We start from the raw sequence: 27,078 nt of genomic DNA, 5'->3' as shown, positions 1-27,078 counted from the left end.
ATAATAATAATCTGGCATCACTTGAGTACCCCATCATATGAGCAAAGGACTTATGTTACTGTAATAAAATATACCAGACCATTCAATAGCTTACATCAGTTAAATATTTTCCTGTTCTATTATTATGTGGCATTAATCACCATTCAGTATAAATATGTACATAATGATCCTATGTATTTGTAAATTTATAGCAGTGCTGGGCTTCTGGTGGTAACACAACCTCCCTGGGTCACATGCTGTCCATTAGATCAGATAACAATGTCTCACTATTATGCCTTATAATAGGGCTCAACAAATCCAAGCACCAGGAAGCCACGGGCATCTTAAATTTAGGCCCTGCCCCCCTAGTTTAGAGTCACCAAGACACCCATGGGTGCCCCCACCAGCCGCACAAATGTAGCTTGATGCGGGGTAAGGCTGGGTAAAGCAGTAAAAAATACAGTTATCTTACGAAAGCAGACATACAGTATCTACAATTTGTAATTATTTGTCCCTCAACATGAGTTGAAGAGAGCCTGTGGATATAGTGGGAATTTAGCAGCTTTTCATAAAATACTGAATGATCACTTAAACAAACTTCATCACCACATTTCTGAAATGTTTCTCCCTGCTACTACCAATCTACCGAGGATGATTCCAGAAGTGGACAAGAAGACTGATTGCTGATACTGTACAGCAAGGGACTATTACTCTTCTGGAGGGTCACACATCTGATAAGGCTATAGCAGAAATGAAGATGAGGCTATGTCACCCTTCCTTAAAGCTAACAGATGATACTGCCACTGCTAATGATACTCCCTGTATTCTAGAGAGGATTTTTCAATGGTGTTATATGGTACAAAAATGGATATGATGAAGAAGGTACAACAGTAGATGCAACTATATGCTCCTGCCCCTAACCATTCAAGCAAAGGTGGGACATATTTGTCAACCGGCTAAGACACTTTTTTGAAAGCACCTTACCGCTGGACACTCCTAGGGGTCATTTCCACAGTCCTATGCTGAGTGGGCTATACCCCCAGAGATGGCCCATCAAAGAAGATACACAAATTGGAGTGGGTTAAGGTGGAGATGTCACAATGGGATCTGTAATATCTGTTGTTTATAGCATCTCATTATAATATGGCCCTAACATTTGCTATTGTTCTTTGGTTATATGCATCTGCAATTCTCATGTGATCCCCCAGTCAGATGGAGGGGCACTTACGGACTGGCTGAGGACAGTTTTTATATACCGGCCTCTCATTTTGAGTAATACAGTAGGAACAGTTTCTCCTTGCAATCTATAATAGAGGGACCTTAGCCCTAAAATCACTGCACAGATACATGGGACTGTGTAAAAGTAATGTCTTTCTCTACATAGTTCATCATATGTGTTATTTGATATTTTCTTAGACAGACATCAAATATACCAGACCTACATCTCTGCTAAATGTTAAAAAGTCTTACTTTAATAAATTACATTTAAAAGCAAACTATGTAAAAAGACTTGTGTGCATAAAATAAATCCATGAGTAATGGCATACATGCTATAAACATTATGTGGGACAGTTTTTATTACATTATTCTATTAGTGCCCTTCCTCACATTTAACTGTTTGTTGCAGTTGCAATGTTCGATTAGCCTTATTGAGCTGAAGCACTACGGTGTTTGTGAACACTCTGCTAACATTTTCTTGTTTTACTTGTATTGTATTTGCTATTAAGATTGCTGGTTTATGTTGATTTAGGTTAGCCTTAATCATGTCATATTTATGGAGATTAATATAATTTTTGATTTAGATATTTATGTGTTAATTCTTGTGTTTAAATTCTTACTAAAATTATCTGCTGAGCTATGCTTAATATTTTATATATATATTGGTATATGTTAGTTTTTCCATATCCCAAGTTTTAATTAAGTCAATATATATTATTCAACCTCAATGAGATATTTAGCATTAGCATTGATAAACTATGGATACCTCTATTTTCTGTTAGAACAACCATACTGTAAGCTTCAGGCTCTCCCTAAATATTAATTTGTGTGATTTTTTCCCCCCTGTCAGGGTATCTGTGAGTAACATTAAATAAACTACAGATGTATCATAGAATCTAATATTTCATTTTGAAGTGAATTGGTCTCATAGCAGACCAGCCCCAGCCCCCCTTTTTCCTGATTACAATACATCCAAATGAGAACAAAGGAATAAACATTTGGTTCAATTAGAAAAAGGCAATCTATTTCAACAAGATGTTCACTATATGGTTCTGTTTAAAGTTGATTTCCTGCTCAAGATGGGTAATAAACTTATCAGACCCCTGTAAAGAACAGTCGCTAGGTCTGGGAAAATTCTCTTTAAGGCTTAAGCATATTCAAAAATTAAATACCCTTGCTGTGTTTGAATGCACAAAGCTCAGACATATGTCTTAAAAAGGAAAAATAGCAAGAGCTGATTACCCCTGTGGTGTTAGATACACAGCTGTACTGAGCCAAGCAGAAACATATATATGTTTATATAATATATATTGCATTGTAACTGAAATTCATTTTTAAAAGTACAACTTGTTTGGTTTTCAATCCTGTATAAAAATGTATAATTCCATGGATCTGAGAAATGCATTTCAGGTTTGTAATAAATTTAATGGATAACATACTCTTATATTTTTCAGGCATCTAATAAGTTACATATATAATTGCTGTTTTAAATAATATCATATGTGTTATACACTCAGCAAGAAATATACAGATATGAAATATTTATATGGAATAGTAATAAATATGAAACCACATCTAATTGCTTTTCTCAAGGTATGTATATGATATTAAGATGATAACTGAGATATTAATTGGATCCATGCTAAAAGTGTTAAATTCCTTTTAAATACCCAGGCCTAAATTTAGAGTTTTGCGGCCAAAGGGGTTCGTTAGCTACGCATGCTTTTTTCTGGCCGCACCTTTTAAATACCGCTGGTATTTAGAGTTCACAGAATGGCTGCGTTAGGCTCCAAAAAAGGAGCGTAGAGCATATTTACCGCAACTGCAACTCTCGATACCAGCGGTGCTTACGGACGTGGCCAGCTTCAAAAACGTGCTCGTTCACGATTCCCCCATAGAAAACAATGGGGCATTTTGAGCTGAAAAAAAACCTAACACCTGCAAAAAAGCAGCGTTCAGCTCCTAACGCGTCCCCATTGTTTCCTATGGGGAAACACTTCCTAAGTCTGCACCTAACACCCTAACATGAACCCCGAGTCTAAACACCCCTAACCTTACACTTATTAACCCCTAATCTGCTGACCCTGCTATCGCTGACCCCTGCATTACACAATTAACCCCTAATCTGCCGCTCCGGACACCGCCGCCACCTACGTTATCCCTATGAACCCCTAATCTGCTGCCCCTAACCCCTATATTATATTTATTAACCCCTAATCTGCCCCCCACAACGTCGTCACCAGCTACCTACAATAATTAACCCCTAATCTGCTGACCGCACCTCACCGCTACTATAATAAAGTTATTAACCCGTAATCCGCCTCACTCCCGCCTCACTAACCTTATAAGAAATAGTATTAACCCCTAATCTGCCCTCCCTAACATCGCCGACACCTAACTTCAATTATTAACCCCTAATCTGCCGACCGGATCTTGCCGCTACTATAATAAATGGATTAACCCCTAAAGCTAAGTCTAACCCTAACCCTAACACCCCCCTAAGTTAAATATAATTTAAATCTAACGAAATAAAATAATTCTTATTAAATAAATTATTCCTTTTTTAAAGCTAAATACTTACCTGTAAAATAAACCCTAATATAGCTACAATATAAATAATAATTATATTGTAGCTATTTTAGGATTAATATTTATTTTACAGGCAACTTTGTATTTATTTTAACCAGGTACAATAGCTATTAAATAGTTAAGAACTATTTAATAGCTAAAATAGTTAAAATAATTACAAAATTACCTGTAAAATAAATCCTAACCTAAGTTACAATTAAACCTAACACTACACTATCAATAAACTAATTAAATACAATACCTACAAATAACTACAATTAAATAAACTAACTAAAGTACAAAAAATAAAAAAGAACTAAGTTACAAAAAATAAAAAAATATTTACAAACATTAGAAAAATATTACAAGTTTAAACTAATTACACCTACTCTAAGCCCCCTAATAAAATAACAAAGACCCCCAAAATAAAAAAATGCCCTACCCTATTCTAAATTAAAAAAGTTCAAAGCTCTTTTACCTTACCAGCCCTGAAAAGGGCCATTTGCGGGGCATGCCCCAAATAATTCAGCTCTTTTGCCTGTAAAAAAAAAATACAATACCCCCCCCAACATTACAACCCACCACCCACATACCCCTAATCTAACCCAAACCCCCTTAAATAAACCTAACACTAAGCCCCTGAAGATCTTCCTACCTTATCTTCACCATACCAGGTTCACCGATACGTCCTCTGAAGTCTTCATCCAAGCCCAAGAGGGGGCTGGCGATCCATAATCCGGCTTAAGTCTTCTATCAAGCGGCGGCTGGAGAGGTCCAGAAGAGGCTCCAAAGTCTTCATCCTATCCGGGAAGAAGAGTAGATCCGGACCAGCAACCATCTTGATCCAAGCGGCATCTTCTATCTTCATCCGATGACGAACGGCTCCATCTTGAAGACCTCCGACGCGGATCCATCCTCTTCTTCCGACATCCAAATGAAGAAGGAAGGTTCCTTTAAGGGACGTCATCCAAGATGGCGTCCCTCGAATTCCGATTGGCTGATAGGATTCTATCAGCCAATCGGAATTAAGGTAGGAAAATTATGATTGGCTGATGGAATCAGCCAATCAGATTCAAGTTCAATCCGATTGGCTGATTGGATCAGCCAATCAGATTGAGCTCGCATTCTATTGGCTGTTCCGATCAGATAGATAAATAAGAATTATTTCAGCTCAGATAAATTGGCATATAAACTGGCTGTTTGCATTAAGAATATATATAACTTCTGGTGTTTTAATTAGAGTTATATAGAATCATTTGTGGGCTAAGTAGCTTAATTGTATTTGTCTGTAAGTTAACAAACCATACCTTGGTATCTCATTGTGATATTTTAATGCAACTCTGATTTGGGAGATTATTGTGAATAAGGTAATTTGTAAAGGTATATTTTTATGATCTTTGAATAGAATATTATAACAGCATAAGTGTGGATCATTTGATTCATAATCTGGTTTTCTATAATTTGTTTATTTATTTATTACACTATTTGTTTTTTCTCTTTTTTTTAAAATAATTTTTACATATTGTACTATTGTACTATTTTTATGTATACTACCTATGGAAGCCTCTTAAATATTCCCTTACATAAATAAATAAAAAAAAGTAAAACGAGAGACAAGAAAATGGTTTTAGTGTGTCGTTTTATAATTATTTCTCTGTTATTTCTTTAACAAAAAAAATGTATGTGTTTACTAAACTACTGTATTTTTTCTATTTTTCTTTATGATTTGAAATTTTGATATGTAAAAAAATAAAATAAAATGTAAAAAACAAAAATAAAGTACTCACGCCGGTGGGCTGTCCCCACAGAATTTTCCAATCCTTTTTGCATCATTCATCTCTCCACCATTAAACACTGCTACGTAGTCATATCTGCAGTAATTGTCTCTTTCAACATCAAACTTTTCAAATTTTAGCTCTATTACCTAAAATAAGTGATAATATTCTTGTTTACTCAATAGCCTCTTATATTAAATCACCAATGAGCTTTAGAAGAAATGAAAACATGAAATTCAACCTGTATGAAGTCTGAAATACATTTCTCCCTGAGAATAAGAGTAATAATAAACATATATTTGTTGCTTCTGTAAATTATTTTAAAATTTATAATAGCTATTTTTTTCTTTTTTTAGCGCACTTATTACCTACCAGTTGAAAGTAAAATGTTTCTGTGCGAGCGAAAGTTGATGCACGATAACTTAAGGACTTCGGATATCACAATCCCCTGTAATGGAGAGTGCAAACTGGAAAAAACCTAGCACATTGCTTGTACACTAATCCGACATGCATTAGATCAACTGCACTAACCCAAAGGTAGTTATGAATATTTTACATTCTAATGTTCACATAGAAGAAAATGTTCTATTTATTTTTAAATAGATACTTCTATATATATATATATATATATATATATATATATATATATATATATATATATATATATATATATATATATATATATATATATATATATATATATATATATATCTGTAAAATATATATCTCTATCTTTAGGTATATTCAGATATACATATATAGGAATATCAATTTAAAAATACATAGAACATTTTCCCCTATGTGAAGAAAATTGGAATGTAAAATATTTATAGTACATACACAGTAAAACACATTATTTAATATTACATACATATACATATTTAGACGTGTATATGTAGGTATATAACCATTATAGCCCTTTCTACTCAAATACAATGTCATAGACCATATACTTTTTAACCCTTATAACTTATTAAAAGGACAGTAAAGTCAAAATTAAACTATCATGATTAAAATAGAGCATGTTATTTTAAACAACTTTCCAATTTACTTCCGTTAACAACTTTGCTTTGTTCTCTTGGTATATTTTGTTAAAGAGTAAAACTAGGTAGGCTCATAAGAGCTCAGGAGTGTGCAAGTGTCTTTAGTACTCTATGGCAGCAGTGTTTTGAAACATTGTATTGCAAAGCTACAAATAATGTTGCAAAACACTGCTGCAACATGTTCAATGCTGTTTGCATGCTTGATAGAAACAAGGTTTACCCAAGAAGTCTACAGTGCATTTAGTGCAGTTATTTTCCATGCTAACTGCGAAAGTGCCCTCTCAGTTACAGATGGGATCTAGCTAGTTGTACTGTGTGCATAACCACTAAACATGTGATGGTATAATACTCTTTTTAATTTGCCGCACACAGCTAATCTTGGGTGAGAAGCTAGCTTGTCCACTTAGAGCGCCTACTGTTATACTAAATCCACACTTTTGCTAAGAGATCACGCTTGGGAAGAGTATATTCCGTGTGTGGTTGTAAAAGTTTTTTTTTTCTATTCATTAACTAAAATGGCTTTTTACATTGGCCCAAGATAAAAAAAAAATCTAAATTGAGTTTCAAATATAGTGACATACCTTTCCACAAATGTGCGCCCCCTGTCTCCAGGGGCACCCTTAGGCGTTGCCTAGTCTGTCTCTATGGTATCACTGGCCCTGACTTTGTGAAAGCGTAAAGATGGATGGATCCCCATATCTGAATCTGCTTAATTTGCATATATGATCTGTTTTTTTTGCATATGAAGTATAGGACACAACATTTAAAAGAATAATGCATATGGTCAGAAGCATTAAATGCTGGTGTTATTTAAGGTACTATTGTTTCATCAACTTAACTAATATAATTTAAAATGATTTCAACAGTGATGTTAGCTGTATATACACTTTTCTTCTAGTTATGTATTTACGTGAAATGGTATTGGTGCTGAGCCCCTGCAGATATGAGATTGTGATTAGCTGTCAGGAAGTCACAGATCCTGACAGTTTGGACATTGTACTAAAAGTATGGCTTTATGCTTGCATGAAAGAGAAGCTTTAACATTTATAAAATATTATTTCTCATAAAGTGAATGCTGCTTAAATGGATGTTAAACCAAATGTTTCTTTCATGATTCAGATAGAGCATGCAATTTTAAACAACTTTCTAATTTCTTTCTATTATAACTTCTTGGTATCTTTTGTTGCCTGCCAACTATATGGCAGCAGTTTTGCAAAAATGTTATCAATTTTTCTTAGTTCTCTTGATGTCTTTTTTTGAAAAGCAGGCAATAATGCTCAGGTGCCGGACCATTTCTGGAGCACTATATGGCAGCAGTTTTGCAAGAATGTTATCCATTTGCAAGAACAATAGATGACAGCACTGTTTCCTATCATGTTGTGCTCCAGATGCCTACCTAGGTATCTCTACAACACAGAATCATGGGAAGGAAGCAAATTTGGTAATAGAAGTAAACTGGAAATTTTTTTTAAATTGTATGCTCTGTCTGAATCACTAAAGAAAATGTTTTGGTTTCATATCCCTTTAAAGTGCCATAAAATATGTTGAGATCTGTGAATATTCTAAAAGGACTAATTAAGTAAAAAAATTGTTTTCATTAAAAAAATATTTAAAAATTGCTGGCAAGTATTTTAAAATAATTTTCAAAAATAAGCAAAATTACTTACATAGCCATACTGTCTGGAGTAGTCTGATCCACCCCCCCCCCCCACCCATCAGTGTTTCGCATCAGAACCACAGGCATTGTATTTCAACTGAGTTTACAGTTGCCTATTTGCTTCTAGGCATGCTCCAGCAGATAATGAGTGTTCACTTCTGCATTCTACCAAACAATGGTAGATATAGATACAGCCATAGAAGGAAATGTGTGGGGGGAGTTAGAGCTGTACAATTCGTAAACTTAAAAGAAATGCTTAATTAAAACTACATATTATTATATTTTGTCTCTATCCAAACTTGTTTTATGTCCCTTTAAGCTTATACTAAACATATACAGTCACATGACATATGTACATATATACTTCCTTCTAATGTTCACTGCCTGGCAATAAAATGTTTGTTTTTTAGGACAGGAACATGAATTGACAAAAAAAACTGTAATACATTATGAAATGTCCTCTTTTAGTTTTAAACCAAAAATGACTACAGTGTCCCTTTAGGAATGCCCATGGCTACTGACTATAAGTAAGGACATTATCTTATTGCCTATAGGGTACCTAATTAGTCTGAAGTATGTGAGCTCACCTGATGCTTTGGTGCTAAAATATGCCAAGAGCAGGTAACTCCAGCAGGATAGTCCCTGTCAGGCCAATTGGGTGTCTTAAATGACCCTGTGGGTTTGTCCAGTCGTCCTCCACAATACTGATCCCCTGTGAGCAGAAAGAATGATTAATTAACAAGACACAAATAATAACTGTGACATGTAACCATCTTCAGATGCAACTGCAGCAAGCACTAGTTATTAGTCTAAACAATATATATATATATATATATATATATATATATATAAATGTTTACTTTACTTCAATTGTAACAAATTGCATGCCAAATAAAAGTTTGCTTTTAGAGTTATCATAGGGTACATTATAAGTAAATCATTTTTGGTTCCTATCTTATCACATAAGCTCATTTTACATCTGTAGCTAGTCTAACATTAGATAGTTCTCAATTAACAAATTAAAATGTAAGGGAACCAAATACTGTACATGCATCTAATATCAATTAATACCTATGTAATGTGCTTGTGAATTGAAACATAACTGGTCATTTGAAGCTTTCTGATTATAACATACCCCTCTCATTGGGTTCTGCTGCAGAAAACATTGCAACAAAACCATTCCCAGCTGTGTTGGCATCTGAAATCATCTGGACCAACATCTTGTTGCTGTTGGATACAAGAGCACCAGGCCTAAAGGTGCCACAGAAACGCCCAATACGCTGCCCATTGGCATGTCCATTATACACATCCACAAAGTCATATCTGCACAAGTTGTCACTTTCTAAGTCAATGAACCGGAAAGACAAGACCACCACTTTACCTTCAGGCACCTACAACAAAAAATAAAATCCACTCAAATAAGATACTACAGAGAAATTCCAATTTGATCCATTTCCAAATACAACTTATTTTCACATAATACCACATATTTCTCCAAAGCAGGTAATTTTTTAATTCATGTTTTAATTTAATTAAGTCTTGCAAAGAGACTGATAGGTAAAGTACTGATGTCCAGGTTCTGAGCCACAAGCTCTGAACCAATCAGGAGTACCAGCTGCATGTACTAGCCAATAACAGGTGATTTTATACGTAGCAGTTTCAATGCTTGCAACTTCATAGAAGGACATTACCTTTTATGTTTAACCCGTTTAAGAGGTCACTAGCACAAAAACGAAAATTTCTAAAAAATATATATATATTTTTTTTGCATCAGAAGAATATCTTTTAAATGAAAACAAATGAAATGGTGTAAAAATGTATACTAGCTGTATTAAGATCAAATTAAAGACATTTCTATAATACATACTGTATATATTATATATAACATATAGCAACAGATAAACAACAATTTAATGTATACTAGCTGTATTAAGATCAAATTGAAGACATTTCTGTAATACATACTGTATATATTATATATAACATATAGCAACAGATAAACAACAATTTAATGTATATTAGCTGTATTAAGATCAAATTGAAGACATTTCTATAATACATACTGTATATATTATATATAACATATAGCAACAGATAAACAACAATTAAAAAAAAAAATCACCACACAGAAATATTTGAAAATAATTTAGACCTGTTATTTAGTTTTCATAATTTACAATGTTTTGCAAATTAAGAAAAATTCAGGGACACACCCTTTGAAAAGCCTGGTGGACCACATTTAAAGGGACAGTAAACACTGAGATTGTAATATAAATTATTACAGGTTTTAAAAAAGAAGGTTTGTGCGGGCAATATGGTGGCATTGAGCTCCATACTGCACCGAAATAAAAGTGCTGCTTTCACGTGCTTGTGCACGATTTTCCCATAGACATCAATGGGGAGAGCCGGCAAAAATAAGCCTAACACCTGCGATCGTGGAAACAAAAGCTTTGTAACGCAGCCCCATTGATTTCTTTGGGGAAAGAAAAAGTTATGTTAAAATCTAACACCCTAACATAAAAACCACGTCTAAACACCCCTAATCTGCCGTCCTCGACATCGCTACAACCTACATAATGTTATTAACCCCTAATCTGCCGCCCCCGACATCTCCGCCACCTACATAAATGTTATTAACCCCTAATCTGCTGCCCCTAAATCGCCGCCACCTATATTAGTTATTAACCCCTAATCTGCCGCCCCCAATGTTGCTGCCACTATACTAAAGTTATTAACCCCTAAATCTTTGGCCTCCAACATCACTAACACTAAATAAATATATTAACCCCTAAACCTAACCCTAACATAGCCCTAAGCATAACCCTAACCGTAACATAACCCTAAGCCTAAATCTAACCCTAACTTTAAAACCCCCTAACTTAAACATAATTAAAATAAATCTAAATAAACCTTACAATTATTAACAAAATGATTCCTATTTAAAACTAAATACATACTTACCTGTAAAATAAAACCTAAGCTAGCTACAATATAATTAATAGTTATATTGTAGCTATCTTAGGTTTTATTTTTATTTCACAGGTAAGTTTTTTGTATTCATTTTAACTAGGTAGACTTGTTAGTAAATAGTTATTAACAATTTACTAACTACCTAGCTACAGTTACCTGTAAAAAAACCTAACCTGCCTTACACTAAAAACTAACATTACAATAAAATAAAATAAATTAAATTATTAAGATACAATTTTCTAAATTACAAAAAAAAATAAACACTAAATTACCAAAAATAAAAAACGAAATTATGAAAATTAAAAACGAATTACTCCTAATCTAATAGCCCTATCAAAATAAAAAGCCCCCCCCCCCAAAAAAAAATAAATAAAAAACCCATAGCCTACACTAAACTGCCAATGGCCCTTAAAAGGGCCTTTTGTGTGGCATTGCCCCAAAGAAATCCGCTCTTTTACCTGTAAAAAAAAAATACAAACACCCCCAACAGTAAAACCCAACACCCAACCAACCCCCCCAAATAAAAACCTATCTAAATAAACCTAAGCTAACCATTGCCCTGAAAAGATCTATTGAGGAAGGACCATGGGGCGCGAACTTGGTACTCTATAAGAGATTTATAGACGATATTTTTATTATATGGAAAGGAGACAACAAATTATTGACATTATTTTTAGAAGATTTAAATGATAATAAAAGAGGTCTGTCTTTCACTAGTGAAGTGAGTACTAATAAAATACACTTTCTTGATATAGAAGTAGAAGTCAAGGAAAAAATAATAAGTACTAGATCATTCTTTAAAAAAGTTGACTCAAATAATTATGTTCACATAGAAAGTTGTCATTTGGATAAATTGGTATCTAATATACCAAAAGGGCAATTTATAAGAATGAGAAAAAATTGTAGTACAATAGAAGATTAACAAATCCAAACCTCAATATTAAAGAAAAAAATTATAGAAAGAGGATATCAGGAGAATGATCTAGATAAAATGATAGAACAAATTACACTGGTAAATAGAACAGATCTTCTCACTCAAAAAAATCAAAGCAAACTATAGTTAAAGGACCAGTCAACACTGTAGATTTGCATAATCAACAAATGCATGATAAGAAGACAATGCAATAGCACTTAGTCTGAACTTCAAATGAGTAGCAGATTTTTGTTAAATAAATTGCAAAGTTATGTCTATTTCCACTCCCACTGTATCATGTGACAGCCATCAGCCAATCACAAATGCATATACGTATATGCAGTGAATTCTTGCACATGCTCAGTAGGAGTTTGTGACTCAAAAAGTGTAAATATAAAAAGACTGTGCACATTTTGTTAATTGAAGTAAATTGGAAAGTTGTTTAAAATTGCATGCTGTATTTGAATCATGAAGTTTAATTTTGACTTGAGTGTCCCTTTAAGGAAGAAGATAAACTTTTTATACCCTTTGTAACGAAATATAGTGGACAACATCAATGTATTAAAAAAATCCTAAATAAACATTGGCACCTTATAATGAAAGATCACATACCAGGAGATAAAGTAAAAAAACACCTGGATATTATTTTTAAAAGGCTGATACCTTAAACTGTCTGGCACCAAGCGAATTTAAAAAGAACAAAAATAAACATATAACTAAAGATCTACAAGGTAATAAAGTCAGAGGCTTCTTTCCGTGTTATTCATGTGTATCATGCAAATTTAGCACAAAGAAAAAAGAGATTGCATCTACAACCAGAACATTTAAATATACTATTATGGATACTATAAGATGTTCTAGTAAAGGTATTATCTATCTCATACAGTGTCCGTGTAAAAGTCAATACTTAGGGCAAACTCAAAGAATTTTGCGAGATAGAATAAGAGAACATATGTACAACATAACACATGGGTTCAAAGGACACCTACTTTCCAAGCATTTTTTGGAAGAGCACAATAGTGATCTCTCTGGATCCCTGGGGGATTAAAAAAAGTAGGAAAAAAACTGGAGAGGAGGTGATTTTAAAAAACAAATACTTTATCAAGAAGCCAATTTAATTTTTGAATTTGGGAGTTTGACACCTGAGGGACTAAATGCTGAACTAGATCTTAAACCATTTGTTTAGACACATATGTATATATGTATATAACATGTGACTAATATCACATATTCACATATATTTGATCCTTTTCATCTTGGGAACACAATAGTATTATATTATTTAGCGATTATCCATCTCCATATTGACATATTTATATATGGCAGTCTTACCTACCTCAGATTCTCATTCTAATATAAGTCATCATTATGAATAATAGGCTTAAAAATTATAAATTCTTATTCCTTTTGTCTACATATGAGTTTATCCCCATCATGTTTCTACATATATGATTTATATATATATATATATATATATATATATATATATATATATATATATATATATATATATATATATATATATATACAGGTAGCCCTCAGTTTACGCCGGGGTTAGGTTCCAGAAGGAATGGTTGTAAATTGAAACCGTTGTAAATTGAAACCCAGTTTATAATTTAAGTCAATGGGAGTGAGGGAGATATGTTCCAGGCCCCTCTCAAAATTGTCATAAGTAACACCTAATACATTATTTTTAAAGCTTTGAAATGAAGACTTTAAATGCTAAACAGCATTATAAACCTAATAAAATAATCACACAACACAGAATATATAATTAAACTAAGTTAAATGAAAAAAACATTTGCTAAACAGCATTATAAATCTAATAAAATAATAACACAACACAGACTTCACTTGCATTTTTCTGCAAACAGTTCTTTCTATGCATTCCAATCTGGACTGATTTATAGACAGGAAGATCTTGATCCTATGAAATCTGCTTGATAGCTCAAGTCTAGTTAAACTGATTAATTTAAGCTTACCTCAAAACTTTATTCATCTTTTCATTCATCTCTTAAGAACTGATACAAGTGACACACAGTGTTGTATACTAGAAGATTACGTATCTTTACGGATGAACTGAAACTATCCTGAAAGTAGTTATTCAGCTGTCTTGTTTTTATTAGATATATAGAGAGGAGAACGGTATATATACCGAATGTATTTTTATGTTTTTTTATGTTGTTGTCTAAAAAGTGAACCTTTTAAATATGCGCATATAGCCTCTTTTAGGAATTAGAGTATTTTACCACCAGTGGTTGCAAGCTGAGTTTTACCTAGCATAATTTAACATATATTGTAAGTAAATATTTTCTAATTAAATATATCTTATATAGCCATTACAGGTTGATGAGTTGTTGCTTTTAGCGCGCGTTTTTTGTTTATTCTAGTGCGGTACACCTATACCGAAAAGACTTGTAATAGCGGCGTTAGTGAAAAAGCAGTGTTATAAAGCATAACGATGCTTTTTCACTCATAACGCCAAATTAGTAATCTAGCTGTTAGTTATGCAATATATTTTCAATATTTATCTTGCCTCATTTTCCTGTAATTCTGTAAATATATGATTTTTCCAATCCTAAAAACTATAATAGAGTGCATTGCAGGCTTCACACCCCTATCCATATTATATATCTCTCTCTAATTTGAAGTCTATTATGTTATCTGCTCAAGCTAAATGACCTAGATTAAAACTGGGTTTGCTACAGGAAAAAGTAGCATTTTAGTTTTATTAAGTAGCAGTCCATATTCACTTACGTATTACACGACACTCTTAAGTAAAATCTGTTGCACTGCTATGTCTGTATGGTTATAGGTAGCGAATTTTTGCAACATAATACAAAGTTGAAGGGATTTGTAGTTTCAAAGCGCTTCAGTCGCATATTTTGTTTACGTGAAAGCAAAGTTGCTCCAGTGGCTATAAGAAGTCCATTTTTGAGCAGTTCCTACTACCCGTGCTAGAGTCGGAGTGGGGTAGATACAGGAGCAAAGTAGCTGTAGCCATTTTAAATATGATTGGTTTTCCCTTCCCTTGTTTTTTTACAAGTTACAAGACAAAATTAATGTACTTATATTTATATAAAAAGAACAGTTACACTTGTAAAAGTATCTTATAACAAATAAATTAAACTTTCCTAGTATCAAAAATCCTAAATTAATTAACAAGTAATTTATGCACATATCACACAAAAATAAATTTAAAAAAAGGTACAATATTCATATATTGTATTATTTTAAAACCATAAGTATATTTTACAAATGTTCTGGTATTACTGCTAACTCCATTAAAGTATATATCTATTAAAGGGACATTATACCCAAATGATGAAACACTTGAAAGTGACACAGCTGTAAAAAGCTGACTAGAAAATATTACCTGAACATCTTATTGTAAAAAAGGAAGATATTTTACCTCAAAATGTCCTAAGTATTCACATCCCATTATAAAGGACTTTAAGCAGCCATTCAGGATACTAGTCCCAGGACTTGCAAGGGAGCGTGCATCTATTACCAGAGCATGTACTCTTGTAAGTTGAAGACATTTTGAGATAAAATATTAACGCCTAGATTACGAGTCTTGCATTAGCCTTAAAAAGCAGTGTTGAGAGGTCCCAACGCTGCTTTTAACGCCCTCTGGTATTACAAGTCTGGCAGGTACAGGTGTACAGCTCACTTTTTTTTGCGACTCGAGCATACCGCAAATCCCCTTATGTCAATTGCGTATCCTATCTTTTTAATGGGATTTGCCTAACGCCGGTATTACGAGTCTTGGAAAAACTGAGCAGTACAGTCTCTCCTGTCAAGACTCACACTGCATTTAAAAGTCAGTAGTTAAGAGTTTTATGGGCTAACGCCGTAACATAAAACTCTTAACTAAAGTGCTAACAAGTACACTAACACCCATAAACTACCTATTAACCCCTAAACCGAGGCCCCCCCATCGCAAACACTAAAATACATTTTTTAACCCCTAATCTGCTGACCGGACATCGCCGCCACTTTAATAAATATATTAACCCCTAAACTGCCGCACTCCCGCCTCGCAAACATTAGTTAAATTTTAGTAACCCCTAATCTGCCGTCCCTAACATTGCCGACACCTACCTACATTTATTAACCCCTAATCTGCCGACCCCAACGTCGCCGCTACTATATTAAATTTATTAACCCCTAAACCTAAGTCTAAACCTAACACCCCCCTAACTTAAATATAATTTAACTAGAACAAAATAAAATTACTACAATTAAATAAATTAATCCTATTTAAAACTAAATACTTACCTGTAAAATAAACCCTTAGATAGCTACAATATAACTAATAGTTACATTGTAGCTAGCTTGGGGTTTATTTTTATTTTACAGGCAACTTTTGTATTTATTTTAACTAGGTAGAATAGTTATTAGTTATTAACTATTTAATAACTTCCTAGTTAAAATAAATACAAATATACCTGTAAAATAAATCCTAACCTAAGTTACAATTACATCTAACACTACACTATCATTAAATTAATTACCTAAACTAACTACAATTAAATACAATTAAATAAACAAAAGTACAAAAAACACTAAATTACAGAAAATAAAAACCCTAAAAAAAAATAATTACAAGAATTTTAAACTAATTACACCTTATCTAATCCCCCTAAAAAAAATAAAAAAAGCCCCGCAAAATAATAAAAATCCCTACCCTATACTAAATTACAAATAGCCCTTAAAAGGGCTTTTTGCGGGTCATTACCCCTAAGTAATCAGCTCTTTAACTGGAAAAAAAAAAATACCCCACCAACATTAAAACCCACCACCCACACACCCAACCCTACTCTAAAACCCACCCAATACCCCCTTAATAAAACCTAACACTTAACACTAACCCCTTGAAGATCACCCTACCTTGAGCCGTCTTCACACAGCCGGGCACAAGTGGTCCTCCAGAGGGGCAGAAGTCTTCATCTGATCTGGCCAGAAGAGGACCTCCAGAGGGGCAGAAGTGTTCATCCAGGCGGCATCTTCTATTTTCATCCATCCGGAGAAGAGCGGAGCGGGTCCATCTTGAAGCCAGCCGACGCAGAGCATCCTCTTCTTCCGACGACTCCCGACGAATGAAAGTTCCTTTAAATGACGTCATCCAAGATGGCGACCCTTGAATTCCAATTGGCTGATAGGATTCTATCAGCCAATTGGAATTAAGGTAGGAAAATCCTATTGGCTGATGCAAATTTTTTTTTATTTAATTGTAGTAATTTTATTTTGTTTTATTTAAATTATATTTAAATTAGGGGGGTGTTAGACTTAGGTTTAGACTTAGGTTTAGGGGTTAATAAATTTAATATAGTAGCGGCGACGATGGGGGAGGCAGATTAGGGGTTAATAATTGTAGGTAGGTTGCAGCGACATTGGGGGTGGGAGATTAGGGGTTAATAAATAAAAAGTAGGTGTCGGCGATGTTGGGGGCGGCAGATTAAGGGTTCATAGGGATAATGTAGGTGGGTGCAGTGTCCGGAGCGGCAGATTAGGGGTTGATAATATAAAGCAGGTGTAGGTGATGTTGGGGGTGGCAGATTAGGGGTTAAGAAGTGTAAGATTAGGGGTGTTTAGACTCGGGGTTCATGTTCGGGTGTTAGGTGTAGACATAAATGTTCTTTCCCCATAGGAATCAATGGGGCTGCATTAGAAGCTGAACGCTGCTTTTTTGCAGGTGTTAGGTTTTTTTCAGCCGGCTCAGCCCCATTGATCCCTATGGGGAAATTGTGCACAAGCACGTTTAGCCAGCTCACCGCTACCGTAAGCAGCGCTGGTATTACAGTGAGATGTTGGAGCTAAAAGCTTTAAAATGATTTAGCATATGAGTATTATGCCCCTTTAAATTAAATTTGGTTTTAATCATATATATATATATATATACCAAAGGAAAGATTAATAAATGTAAGTTATTATGTTTATTTAAAAAAACCAATGCAATCTTTTATAGTTTACCAATGCAAGCATGTCACTAGTTAATTTACGAGTTTTAAATCCACTTGTAGCAAGAATAGATATAGGGACAGCACATAAATGTTAGCAGATTTTAAGCATGTTAGCTACAATGCATTTGAAAATCCCATGAACAGTATAGGCAGCTGAAACCTCTGTGTACTCTACAAAGGCTGTTGCTACCTTGCTATTGCTACCTTTTGTAGACAGTGAAGTGTGATAGCTGATGCTAATTGTAGCTGGTACAAAGCTCTTGCTACAAGTAGCTAATGTTGTGTAATCAAGCCTGACATTGGCAAGCACTGTCATCTCCAAATTTAAACCCACACTTACTAATTTTCCCCAAATAATTTGTTTAGATTCTTTAAGTCCAGAAATCAACAGTAAACTTGCTACAAGGTGATCATTATTACTATAACAATAATGTTTTAGCTATATGGAGCCTGGACATAAAATCCTTATTTAAATGGTGGGTCCCTCTCTCTCTCTCTCTCTCTCTCTCTCTCTCTCTCTCTCTCTCTCTCTCTCTCTCATATGAGGTGTCCTATGATCCAGTACTCTCTACAGTAGCCAAAACAACCAAATCAGAACCAGTGCTTAAATGGGCTTTTGATTGCTATGACAATTACATGGCAGCTGAACAGGTATGGTAACACTCTAAGGAAAGAGCAGGATTGCCTCTTTAAAAAGGGGTCTACAACTCCTCTGTGTGTTGTAGGATGTGACAGAGGTACTACCTCAACTCCCATATATTTGTTCCAATATAATATGGTTTTGTCAGGTGATTACTGATGCTGCAATAAAAACACCTAATAATAACCACCATTGCCCATAGATTAAATAGATCATGTAGATGAATGTATTGAGGGAAAGTCATCCTCTTTCCTATTTCTAACGCTCTTTGATTGTCTTCTTGAGAGAGATAAGGGCTTTAAATAGCAAACCGCAATAGTAATGTCACTCACCTGAACATTAGAGGGGCATATAATCTGACATGCAACAGCCCCATTCCTCTTCCACAGAAAAAAACAACTAATTCTGAGCTCTGTCCCTCTAATACTGTCAGGGTTTTTTCCCTGTTGTTTGCCATGTGCTGCTGGCAGCCATTTTACTTACCTAACTTGCTGACTTGGTGCATTGTGGGGGATGCTGCTCATTTCCTGCACTTCCTTTTATGGCCAGACTGGCGTGTATCATCCATGTGAGACAGGATGCAGTCTCAGAATTGTGATGTCATCATGCATTATTTAAAGGGCCTCTGTTCAGTATGCTTTGCCTTCGCGTTGTCTCAGACCTGTTTGTGAGAGTTCCTGTGTATTACTTGGCTGCCTGACGTCCTTCCTGGTTCCTGATCCCTGGCTTGTTGCTGACTCTGCTGTTTTCCTTGTTCCTGATTCCGGCTCTTCTGACTATTCGCTTTGGCTCCTGACTCGGCTCGTCTACCAGCTCTAGTTTTGACTCCTGGCTTGTTATTTGACTTGTGGAGGACTTTTTATTATTTTTTGCTATTAATAAAGGTGTGATTATTTTTGCACTTCTCGTCTCAGTCTGATTCCTGGCACCCTGACATTACGCAAAGGCCATGAATCCTGATGGTGCCAATAATCCACCTTTACCTGCCATAATTTCCAGGATGGATGTACAGGATCACCGCTTATGACTGCTCCTGTTTCCGCTATGCCTACCAGGAGCATGTCCAGTTCTGCACCTCTACCTCAGCAATATGGAGGCGATCCTATTCAGTGAAGAGGGTTTTTGAACCAGGTGGGCATTTACTTTGAGATGTTACCTCAGGCGTTTCCCTCTGACAGAGCTAAGGTGGGATTTCTGATCTCGTTACTCTCTGACACAGCTCTTGCCTGGGCTAATCCCTTGTGGGAGACTAATAAACCTGTGATTTCAAATTACTCTGAATTTGTGGCCTCCTTTCGAAGGGTATTTGATGTTCCGGCTTGCTCCGTCTCTGCTGCTAAACGACTCATGTCCATTCAGCAAGGTACAAGATCTATTGCTCAGTATGCTATTGAGTTCTGTACTCTTGCCGCAGAGGTAGGTTGGAACAATGAAGCCCTTGTTGCCGCCTTCTTTCATGGGCTCTCTGATGCAATTAAAGACGAAGTTACTGCCAGAGATTTACCAGAAGATCTCGAGGCATTAGTGTTTTTTTTATCCTAATTGACATCAGACTCAGAAAGAGGCCCTCTTTCAAGGAGCGCTTGCAGAAGCCTCCAGTTCCGTTGTCTCCTACGTGTTTGTTCCCACCCATGCCTCCCTTTCCTCCCATGCCTCCTGGTCCTGAGTCACCAGGTACTGCTGAGCCGATGCAGTTGGGATTCACGCGTCTCTCCACGGCGGAGAGGGCCTTTAGGAGGAGCGAGGGGCTCTGCCTCTATTGTAGGTTACAGGGCCACCTTTTAAAGTCTTGTGCTACACGGCCGGGAAACGCTCACACCAAAGATCCTGTCTGGGGCAGACCTTGTATGGTTTATCCTCGTCCCCGGAACTGCTTAAGGAGAAACCTTTGGTCACGGTTGTCCTTTCCTGGGTGGACTCCTCCATAGTCACTCAGGCTCTTGTTGACTCCGGTGCTGCGGGCTATTTCATTGACAGTGCTTTTGTATGTTTTGCCTCGGTCCATTCCGCTTGCTATTGAGGCCATTGATGGCAGGCCTCTTCAGCCCGCACTTGTTACTCACGAAACTGCTTCGTTGTCCATGGCTCCATTTTGAAACCCTCCAGTTCCAGGTGATAAACTCTCCGCATTTTCCGGTTGTTCTGGGTTATCCCTGGCTCCAAAGGCACAATCCCTGTCTCGACTGGCGCAGGTCTGAAATTTTGTTGTGGACCCCGCAATGTATTTCCACTTGTCTTCGGAAACCAGTTAAGGTCTTGTGCACTTCTTCGGTATTTCAATTGCTAGAGGAGTACCAAGAGTTCCTAGACGTTTTTGACAAGGTGCATGCCGGTACGTTGCCTCCTCACCGGTCTTATGATTGTGCCATAGACCTGCAACCCGGAGCCATTCCTCCTCGGGGCCGGGTTTACCCTCTGTTTGTTGCAGAGAATTGTGCTATGGAGGAGTATGTTGCCGATGCTCTGTCACGGGGGATCATCCGCAAATCCTACTCTCCTGCAGGGGCTGGCTTTTTCTTTGTGACGAAAAAGGGTGGCGAGTTAAGATCATGCATCGATTATAGGGGTCTTAATCGTCTTACCATTAAGAATGCTTATTACGGAACTCTTTGACCGCCTCAAGGGAGCTACGGTCTTTACTAAACTTGATTTGAGAGGAGCGTACAATCTCGTTAGGATTAAGGAGGGCCACGAATGGAAAACAGCATTTAACACCAGGAGCGGGCATTATGAGTATCTTGTAATGCCCTTTGGCCTATGTAATTCTCCTGCTGTTTTTCAGGAATTTATTAATGATGTCCTATGAGATATGTTGCAACAGTGTGTTGTGGTGTACTCAGACCATACACTCACCCACACTTGAGGCTCATCGTTCTGATGTTACATGGGTTCTTCAGAGACTACGTGAGAATGGCCTGTTTTGTAAACTCGAGAAATGTGAGTTCCATCAGACTCAAGTAACCTTTCTAGGTTATGTTATCTCTGCTACAGGGTTCTCCATGGATCCTGACAAGTTTTCTGCAGTTCTGCAGTGGCCTCACCCAGTTGGTCTTCGGTCTATTCAACGTTTTTTGGGGTTCGCCAATTACTATAGAAAGTTTATTAAAAACTTTTCTTCCTTGGTCAAACCTATCACAGACATGACCCATAAAGAGAATGATCCACTCCATTGGTCACCTACTGCCATTAAGGCCTTTGATAGTCTTAAGACTGCCTTTGCTGCGGCTCCAGTTCTGGCTCATCCTAACGCTGTCCTGCCTTTCATTCTTGAGGTCGATACGTCCGAGACTGGAGTAGGTGCCCTCTTGTCTCAACGTCCTACGCCTGACGGTTCCTTGCATCCGTGTTGTTTCTTCTCTAAGAAATTGTCTCCAGCAGAGTGCAATTATGAAATTGGTGACAGGGAATCACTGGCCATAATTTTGGCAATCAAGGAATTGAGGCATCTTCTCGAGGGTACTAGCGTGCCAGTGCTCATTCTTACTGACCACAAGAATTTAACTTATCTATCTGAAGCAAAACGATTGTTGCCCCGACAGGCCAGATGGGCGCTATTTTTGTCTTGGTTTAATTATGTGGTTTCCAAACTGCCTGGAAGTAAGAATGTTAGGGCTGATGCCCTCTCTCAACAATTTTCACCCTTGGGGGAGGAGATCCTGGCTGCACAAACCAATGCACCTCCTGAGAAACCTAGTGGTAAGTGTTTTGTTCCTTAGAATCTTCAAACTAAACTTTTGCACACTTACCACTATCCTAAAGCCGCAGGTCACCCAGGCAAGAACCAAATGATTTGGTCTGTCACTCGACAATTCTGGTGTCCAGGTCTTCGTTCTGATGTTGCTGCGTATGTTGCCTCCTGCTCAGTTTGTGCACAGAATAAGACTCCTCGGCGTCTTCCTGTGGGTCATTGCTAATGGTGAGCGTTCTTGGACACATCTTTCCATGGACTTCATTGTCGAGATCCCTGTTTCCAATGACAAAACTGTTATCCTTATGGTGGTTGACCATTTTTTTAAAATGTCACATTGCATTCCCTTGATGAAGCTGCCTACTGCTCAGGAGCTTGCTTATTTTTTTGCCCGGGAGGTCTTCCGTTTACATGGGTTACCCAAGGAGATAGTGTCGGACTGGGGTAGCCAGTTTGTCTCCAGATTTTGGTGTTCCTTTTGTGCTCAAATGGGGATCCAGCTTTCCTTCTCCTCGGCATATCACCCTCAATCCAATGGGGCTGCGGAATGGTCTAATCAAGCTCTGGAACAGTTCCTCCGTTGCTATGTCTCAGATCACCACAATAATTGGTCTGAACTGTTACCTTGGGCAGAGTTTGCTCGTAATAGTGCTATTAATGCTTCCTCCAAGTTATTCCCGTTCATGGCGAATTATGGGTTTCAACCATCCTTGTTGCCCGATTCATTCATGTCTCAGGGTATTCAGGCTTTGGAGGAGCATCTCCGGCAACTCCGTTCCACGTGAGTGCAGATTCAGGATTGCCTTCATAATTCTATGCAGCGCCAAAAGTTCCAGGCTGATCGTAGGCGTCTGCCCGCACCTTCCTACCAGGTTGGTGAGATAGTTTGGCTGTCCTCCAGCAACTTGAACCTTTGTGTGCCTTCCAATAAATTGGCTCCCCGTTATGTTGGTCCTTTTCGAATACTCCGACGGGTTAATCCTGTGGCCTACGCTCTTGACCTTCCTCCTGCTATGCGCATTTCCAATGTTTTTCATGTCTCCCTCTTGAAACCATTGGTTTGTAATCGGTTTACCACTGTGTTGCCTTGTCCCCATCCTATCTTTGTTGACAACCATGAGGAGTATGAGGTCAGCAGCATTATTGACTCTTGTATGTCCAGGGGCTGTGTACAGTATTTGGTTCACTGGAGGAGCTACGGTCCGGAGGGGCGTTCTTGGGTTCCCTCCTCTGATGTTCATGCTCCCGCCCTCCTCCGTGCCTTCCATGCCCGTTTCCCCAATAAGCCTTTTGTTCTCCTGTGGGGAGGGGTCATTGAGGGGAGGGTACTGTCAGGGTTTTTTCCCTGTTGTTTGCCATGTGCTGCTGGCAGCCATTTTACTTACCTCTGTTGCTGACTTGGTGCATTGTGGGGGATGCTGCTCATTTCCTGCACGTCCTTTTATGGCCAGACTTGTGTGCATCATCCGTGTGAGACAGGATGCAGTCTCAGAATTGTGATGTCATCACGCATTATTTAAAGGGCCTCTGTGCAGTATGCTTTGCCTTTGCGTTGTCTCAGACCTGTTTGTGAGAGTTCCTGTGTATTATCTGGCTGCCTGACATTCTTCCTGGTTCCTGATCCCTGGCTTGTTCCTGACTCTGCTGTTTTCCTTGTTCCTGATTCCGGCTCGTCTGACTATTTGCTTTGGCTCCTGACTCGGCTCGTCTGACTACCAGCTCTGGTTTGGACTCCTGGCTTGTTATTTGACTTATGGACATTTTATTATTTTTTGCTATTAATAAAGGAGTGATTATTTTTGCACTTCTCGTCTCAGTCTGATTCCTGGCACCCTGACAAATACAGTCCTATGTACCTATTTGCATTAGAATGTCCCTTAGCCCCACCCATAAACTACTCCGACACACCCACAAACTTTCCAGTGATGCCCGCAGGCTGCCCAGACACAATGATGATGGATCACCCCAACCTCCAGAATTCCTGATAACTTATCACAACTTTAGCAGGTATGCAGCTGGATCACTATGAGACTTTACCAAACCCGTTGTTAATATCCACTAAATAATACTAAATTCTCAGAGTGCCAAGTCTGTCCAACATAATTTAAATATAATAATGAGACCATCCCATTTTCTCCATGAAAATGAAATTTCTACATAATCTCTAGTTAGGAAAATGAAAAAATCTTGTCCAGTTTATAAAGAACACAAATTCAAAGGTCCTGTTGTCCTACATAATCCATATATAGAGAGACAATAAAAAGACATTGATTCAAAATTAGCTACGTAATATCCACACAAGCATGAAATGACAGCTAAAGGGATATTAACTAAACCATACATTTTCAACAAAGCATCTGTTACGTAGCAGCACATAAAGTAACATTATTGGTTTTAAAGACCCAAGGTTAAGATCTCTATTGAATGTTGTTTGTATGCACCATGGGATTCTTATAAAATACTGTTTTTAATATCTCGCAAAGCAAAGCTTTGGCGGAATTTACAAAGTGTAAAGCCACTGTAAAATTACACCCAAATACAGGGTTAGGCACAGACAAAGGCTGTGGCGGACATTTTCCAAAGTACAGACCTTAGTGAAAGACACCAAGGTACATTTGAAATTAAAAACATTATTTTATAGTGCTGGGTGTTATTACTGATGCAGATACCACTGATCCTATAACCAGTCCTCCTCTGGCTATACCCATGTGCCAGTGTCACTACTGTGTCATTATATAGTGCTGGGTGTTATTATACTGATGCAGATACCACTGATCCTATAACCAGCCCTCCTCTGGCTATACCCATGTGCCAGTGTCACTACTGTGTCATTATATAGTGCTGGGTGTTATTATACTGATGCAGATACTACTGATCCTATAACCAGCCCTCCTCTGGCTATACCCATGTGCCAGTGTCACTACTGTGTCATTATATAGTGCTGGGTGTTATTATACTGATGCAGATACCACTGATCCTATAACCAGCCCTCCTCTGGCTATACCCATGTGCCAGTGTCACTACTGTGTCATTATATAGTGCTTGGTGTTATTATACTGATGTAGATACCACTGATCCTATAACCAGCCCTCCTCTGGCTATACCCATGAGACAGTGTCACTACTGTGTCATTATATAGTGCTGGGTGTTAATATACTGATGCAGATACCACTGACCCTATAACCAGCCTTCCTCTGGCTATACCCATGTGTCAGTGTCACTACTGTGTCATTATGGTGCTGGGTGTTGATATACTGATGCAGATACCACTGATTCCATAACCAGCCCTCCTCTGGCTATAACCATGAGCCAGTGTCATTACTGTGTCATTATATAGTGCTGGGTGTTGTTATACTGATGCAAATACCACTGATTCTATAACCAGCCCTCCTCTTGCTATACCCATGAGCCAGTGTCATTACTGTGTCATTATATAGTGCTGGGTGTTGTTATACTAATGCAAATACCACTGATTCTATAACCAGCCCTCCTCTTGCTATACCCATGAGCCAGTGTCACTACTGTGTCATTATATAGTGCTTGGTGTTATTATACTGATGTAGATACCACTGATCCTATAACCAGCCCTCCTCTGGCTATACCCATGAGACAGTGACACTACTGTGTCATTATATAGTGCTGGGTGTTATTATACTGATGCAGATACCACTGATCCTATAACCAGCCCTTGTCTGGCTATATGCATGTGCCAGTGTCACTACTGTGTTATTATATAATGCTCGGTGTTATTATTCTAATGCAGATACCACTGATCCTATAACCAGCCCTCCTCTGGCTATACCCATGTGCCAGTGTCACTACTGTGTCTTTGTATAGTGCTTGGTGTTATTATACTGATGCAGATATCACTGATCCTATAACCAGCCCTCCTCTGGCTATACCCATGAGCCAGTGTCATTACTGTGTCATTATATAGTGCTGGGTGTTGTTATACTGATGCAAATACCACTGATTCTATAACCAGCCCTCCTCTTGCTATACCCATGAGCCAGTGTCACTACTGTGTCATTATATAGTGCTGGGTGTTATTATTCTGATGCAGATACCACTGGTCCTATAACCAGCCCTCCTCTGGCTATACCAATGTGCCAGTGTCACTACTGTGTCATTATATAGCGCTGGGTGTTGTTATACTAATGCAGATACTACTGACCCTATAACCAGCCCTTGTCTGGCTATACGCATGTGCCAGTGTCACTACTGTGTCTTTGTATAGAGCTGGGTGTTATTATACAGAAGCATATACACATCCAGTATTTCACTCAGGCTTTATTTATTCCATAACTTATCACCCAATATCGCTAGCAGTCTTTTGACAAACCACTAACTTTATTCCCACTACATATTTTTTTTATTCCTATCAGAAAGAAAAGATATGGTAAGGTTATGGCGGACACTGCAAGGGTTAGTCAGTACAGACACCTTGCCTATTCCTGCCCAAATAATTGTGAAAAAGTAATATTTTTTATACTATCAACATTGCTAACATTAGCATATAGTCTTCATGGACATTATCTAATGCATTTGCTCCAAGTATTACGTCTTTACGCTAATAAGACCTATGACTATGCCCTTTGGCCTCCCTAACTCAGGCTCCAACCATATGATTTTATATTGCGCCCCCCTGCCCTAATGTTCTT

General features: G+C 37.3%; 1 protein-coding gene across 1 annotated transcript in view; it reads right to left on the bottom strand.

Annotated features, from left to right (window-relative positions):
* The window catches only part of PCOLCE2 (procollagen C-endopeptidase enhancer 2), a 166,144-nt gene that overhangs the window by 69,215 nt on the left and 69,851 nt on the right, over positions 1 to 27,078 (bottom strand). The window contains exons 3-5 of the mRNA XM_053710014.1: positions 9,376 to 9,631; positions 8,828 to 8,952; positions 5,553 to 5,689 (exon numbers count right to left, since the gene is read on the bottom strand). Coding sequence (XP_053565989.1) covers positions 5,553 to 5,689; positions 8,828 to 8,952; positions 9,376 to 9,631 — 518 coding nt within the window. The remainder of the gene's footprint in view (positions 1 to 5,552; positions 5,690 to 8,827; positions 8,953 to 9,375; positions 9,632 to 27,078) is intronic.

Source organism: Bombina bombina, chromosome 4, assembly GCF_027579735.1.
Source record: "Bombina bombina isolate aBomBom1 chromosome 4, aBomBom1.pri, whole genome shotgun sequence".
In the NCBI taxonomy this organism is placed as follows: Eukaryota; Metazoa; Chordata; class Amphibia; order Anura; family Bombinatoridae; genus Bombina; species Bombina bombina.
This window is presented reverse-complemented; position numbering and strand designations above follow the sequence as displayed.